This window comes from Limulus polyphemus, unplaced genomic scaffold (assembly GCF_000517525.1).
Source record: "Limulus polyphemus unplaced genomic scaffold, Limulus_polyphemus-2.1.2 Scaffold1186, whole genome shotgun sequence".
In the NCBI taxonomy this organism is placed as follows: Eukaryota; Metazoa; Arthropoda; class Merostomata; order Xiphosura; family Limulidae; genus Limulus; species Limulus polyphemus.
In genome coordinates, this window is record NW_013666796.1 from 138,323 (window position 1) to 143,440 (window position 5,118).

General features: G+C 30.7%; 1 protein-coding gene across 1 annotated transcript in view; it reads right to left on the reverse strand.

Moving 5' to 3' along the window:
* Positions 1-5,118, reverse strand: part of LOC106462506 (receptor-type tyrosine-protein phosphatase R-like) — a 65,102-nt gene that overhangs the window by 10,831 nt on the left and 49,153 nt on the right. Inside the window, exons 10-11 of the mRNA XM_022389791.1 lie at positions 3,524-3,602; positions 1,837-1,910 (exon numbers count right to left, since the gene is read on the reverse strand). Coding sequence (XP_022245499.1) covers positions 1,837-1,910; positions 3,524-3,602 — 153 coding nt within the window. The remainder of the gene's footprint in view (positions 1-1,836; positions 1,911-3,523; positions 3,603-5,118) is intronic.

Genomic DNA, 5,118 nt, shown 5'->3' on the forward strand with positions numbered 1-5,118 from the left:
CACCATCCTTGAAGGCAGCTCATTCCAAAAGCCAACCATCCTGTTTGAAAAGTAATACTGTATAAACTGCAGATGACTCCTACACTGCTAAAACGTGAACTTGTGCCCCTATGTCCTATTGTTGCCATTGATAAACAAAAAACCATTTGATGGATCTATATTATCAATACCCTTAGTAATCTTAAACACCTCAATCAAATCCCCCCTCACCCTTCTCCTCTCCAGTGTAAACAAGCTTAGAGATTTTAGTCTTTCCTCAAAGGACAATCCCACCATCCCAGATACCATCTTAGAGGTTCTTCTCTGAACCTTCTCCAACAATTCAATGTCTTTCTTGTCCACAGTACTCTAAATGAGGTCTTACAAGTGATCTATACAATAAAAAAATAATATCCCTTGTCTTGTATTCAATATTTCTATAGATGCTACCCAAGATCCTATTAACTCTATTGCTAACTACAATACACTGTTCAAAAAAAAAGCATCACTTACAAACAGTTTTTTAGTATTAAGAATTAACAAAAATAAAAGTCTTTGAAGCTTGGTCAAAAATTAAGAGAAAACAAATATAGTTACAATCTTCACCAGAATTACAATTGGTTTCAATGTTGTTTTACTCAAAACCTTGATCACTTCTTCTTTCTCACAGCTTTGAATTTTTTGTGTTTAAGCATCACACTAAGAAATACAATTTTCAAACAGTAAATGTTTCTTCAAGTTTATTCTCTATCTGGATATTTGAACGTAATTTATAAAAAAAACAATAACTTTTGGTTCACATAATCCAAACTATTTTGATAAAAGAGTTAACACAAAGGATCACATATAAAGTGTAATAGACTTAAAATAAGACCCAAAACTCGAGCGCTTTCGAATAGTTGACTGTTCTTCTTCTTCTTTGTTTTTCTTAAGAAGAACAGTCAACTATTCAAAAGCGCTCGAGTTCTGGGTCTTTTTTAAGTCTATAATTCAAACCATAACGTTCTTTGTAAAAGCTACATATAAGTAACAGACTGATTCACTATACAAGAAGCTTGAAAAAGTACATTTTTCATGTGCAACAATGACATTCAATTTTCTAGTTATTTTCAATAATAAAAAACAATTATTCAATCATCCATCTGTATTTTCCCAAGTTGAATTGAAACTAAAGAATTTTATTTCATTTTCTATGATAGTGGTTCCCAAACTTTTTTCACTGATGATGCACTAACCCACTTAACTTGATTTGTGTGACATCTCTGCTGTCGTGTAAAGTTTTTTCATTGTTGTTCTTTTTTTCTTTTAATTATTCTTTGTTTGGTGATACTCTTGTGACACCCCCTAGCAATATCTCCTAGTATGAGAGTTATGACATTTGTTCTCTAAGGCTTCTCTTCTCTAATTTATTTACCACTCCTCCAACAAGTACAGAATTTTACATAAATTACTCAAACCTTATAACATAGATATTACTGAGGCATATGGATACCACACATTATATATATAATGATAAAAAACTGTTTCTTAAGACTCAGTACATACAGCTAATGAAATCTGAGTGAAAAATCTTTCTTGCAGTTCATGCAAAAAAAATTCAGAGTAACATTAACATAAACATCTAAACAATCATCTTACTCGTATCATTACTTCAAGCATGCAACATGACGTATTTAAACTTAAGCCCATTAGTTTAATTAAAGAATATACAGACACCACTTACTGATATTGTCTATAAATTTGGAGATGATGATAACTTCATTATATTTACATATTCATGTACTTCAAGGTTTGAAAAATAAAACTAACATAACTAGCAAAACCTTTTATAAGCATTCACTAAACCCAAATATTTACCCTTATGTAATTAGCATTGATGTATCCAGATAACAGATCATCCTCTTCAGTTAGTTGGACACGACTCTTTTCATCTGTAAGTAAATGTTTCTTTATTATATCTTAATATCTGTGTGAGATATCGAAGCTAAACACATAACCAGCAAGAATTAACAAGACTCAAACATTAACCAAAATCTCTTTAAATATGTTAAAAATAGTGAACTATTTTCTTAGAATTTGTGAAAGTACCTGAACAAAGAAAAATTAAAATTTAAATATGGTATAATTTTGTTTTTATTCTAATGTCAAAAAGAAAAATCACTGACATAGAATGACACGTCTAAGTTCCATATTAATGATTTTATTATCCTGCATGATAGTTTCTTAAGACACATAACAAAAATTGCTGCATCTATAAGCTTTTGAATCAAAACATTCTGCTAGTAGAACTACACCTACATAACTAATCAATCAGTCACAATGTCAGTAAAACATGTAGGTTCAATACATCTTGATACAAAATGATAAAAAACCCATAACACGAGCACTTTCGAAAGGTGGACTTTTCTTCTTCTGGATCAAACTGGGAATCAATCAATACTCTAACTGATCAGTGATTGATATGCTCGGAATACGTATTCACCTTCAAAGTGCCTGTTAATTTTATGCTGCATTAAAGTCAAAATTAAACTAACTGCAATCCAAAATTATTTACTTAAACCAAAACTGCATTATACAAAAAAAAACAACTTCTAATAGAAAACAACAACACCAGCATCCATGCTTGGTTTCAATAAGCCCATACAGTACATTCCAACAAGCATCTACTCAATTTTATAACCTATAACCTGAGAAATTAAAAGTGAGAAATTAATAATTCTTACTTATTACACGTAATTTTCAAGCAAGAACTTTAAGAAACCTAAAAATTAGTAATGTTTTTAAGACGAAAAATGGCAGATGATTTTAATTTATGATGAATAAAAAAAGTAACACTTTCAAAAATATATGTTGAAGTTTCTTACTCGATATTCCACTGCTCATATGTTCGGATGGTAATATATTTTCTAAGATTTTATATGACTTAGAAATGTAATAAAGATTGTAACATTAAACCTAAGTGAATACATTTTTATTCAATTCCTACTAAGATCCCATATTTAAAGATGAAAAAGAGACAATGTTAATTCACATTTGGCAAAACAAATTCTTTGTTAGTGCTCAATTCTTCCTACACCTTCACATTTTATATGATTCAAACTAGCCTACTTACTGGGCATGATTGTGTTGTAGCAATTTTTTGTTTCTACTCCAGGTATTTGTTAGTGCTCAATTCTTCCTAAACCTTCACATTTTATATGATTCAAACAAGCCTACTTACTGGGTATGATTGTTTCATAGCAGTTTTTTGTTCCTGCTCCAGGTCTTTGTTAGTGCTCAATTCTTCCTAAACCTTCACATTTTACATGATTCAAACTAGCCTACTTACTGGGCATGATTGTTTCATAGCAGTTTTTTGTTCCTACTCCAGGTATTTGTTAGTGCTCAATTCTTCCTAAACCTTCACATTTTATATGATTCAAACTAGCCTACTTACTGGGCATGATTGTTTTGTAGCAGTTTTTTGTTCCTACTCCAGGTCTTTGTTAGTGCTTAATTCTTCCTAAACCTTCACATTTTATATGATTCAAACTAGCCTACTTACTGGGCATGATTGTTTTGTAGCGATTTTTTGTTCCTGCTCCAGGTATTTCCACTTTTTCTGGGTAATTCATAGGTATATCCTGTACAAGTATTGTAAACAAAAAAATAGTTTTTGTTTACAGCAATAAAGTGGTAAGTTTTTCTACAACTAATGCTAATTCACATTTGTAGAGATTCAAGGATTAGTTTAAAACTAACAAAATAAAAAACTTTTTAAACAATTCTCCAAAACAAAAAGAACCTGCTTTGTACTTACATTCTGAATACAAGTTTCAAATATAGTTAACACAGTCCAGTAGCAGCTAGAAATTTTTGTGATAAGTTTGTCATATCACTAAATTTAAACATCTAACCTAAACTTTAACTGCTACCTTAACTAAATAATAAAAGGTTATAATAAACTTAGAAAACAAAATGGTTCAGATACAACAGTGGCAATTCTTGGAGAAACTATCTACCACTTACGTGATCTCATGGCATCATTTGTTTTAGTAAAAGATTAATAAATATTACAAGAATAAGTCTGACAATCAAAATTTTAAAATTTACTTTTCCATAAGTGCCAAAAATTTTAACAATGTAAAAATATAATTAGAATGTATTAAAACCTTGAAACAAACAGTCTCTCAATTATGACATCTGTTCACAGTTTACTTAATTAAATTCCCTGTATATCAAAATAATCTTAATTTTTAATCAAAAATCTTTTTGCTTTTAATGAAACTATATAAAGTAATTCTTCATTAAAGATAACTGTCTCGGGTTGTTTTAATACAGAATTTTGTGAAAATAAATTCACATCATCCCTACAAAAACAAAAGACAGAGACAGTACAACATTTACTAGTAGGCAAGAAAACTTGTGATGATACTAGAAAACCTCTTTGTAGAGATTAAAATTATAACATAAGGTGGAAACTGAGGCTTTATAAGAAATATTAAAATCATGGTAATAGGGAAAAAAATCTGAAAAACTTAAAGTAGGAGAAAGATTACAAGCTTTTAACTTTTTGTACCACAAGGCCAAAATGTGCATGTCACAACATTTTACACAATTATATTTAATATTAAAAACTTTTATTATCATCTAAGGTTTTAATTTCAAACAAAAATATACAAAAGATTTTCTATTTTCACTCTTCTGTGTGACACTTCTACACTTTGATTTCTCTCTTTGAGAATTGTTTAACACCAAAAATAGGGTGACAAGGCTTACAACCAGTTACAAACACAAACTACACATAATGACATAAAAGAAAATAAAATCTGAACCTCCTATCTTCTTGATTTGCTGAGATAACAATAAATGTTTCAAACCCACTAGAGATTTGTTTGTTATGAATTTCGCGCAAAGCTACACGAGGGCTATCTGCACTAGCCATCCCTAATTTAGTCAGTGTAAGACTAGAGAGAAGGCAGCTAGTCATCACACCCACCACCAACTCTTCGGCTAAACTTTTACCAACAAGTAGTGGGATTGACCATCACATTATGATGCCCCAATGGCTGAAAGAGCAAGCATGTTTGATGTGATGGGGATTTGAACCTGCAACCCACAGATTGCGAGTCGAGCACCCTAGCCACTGACTCAGTGAAG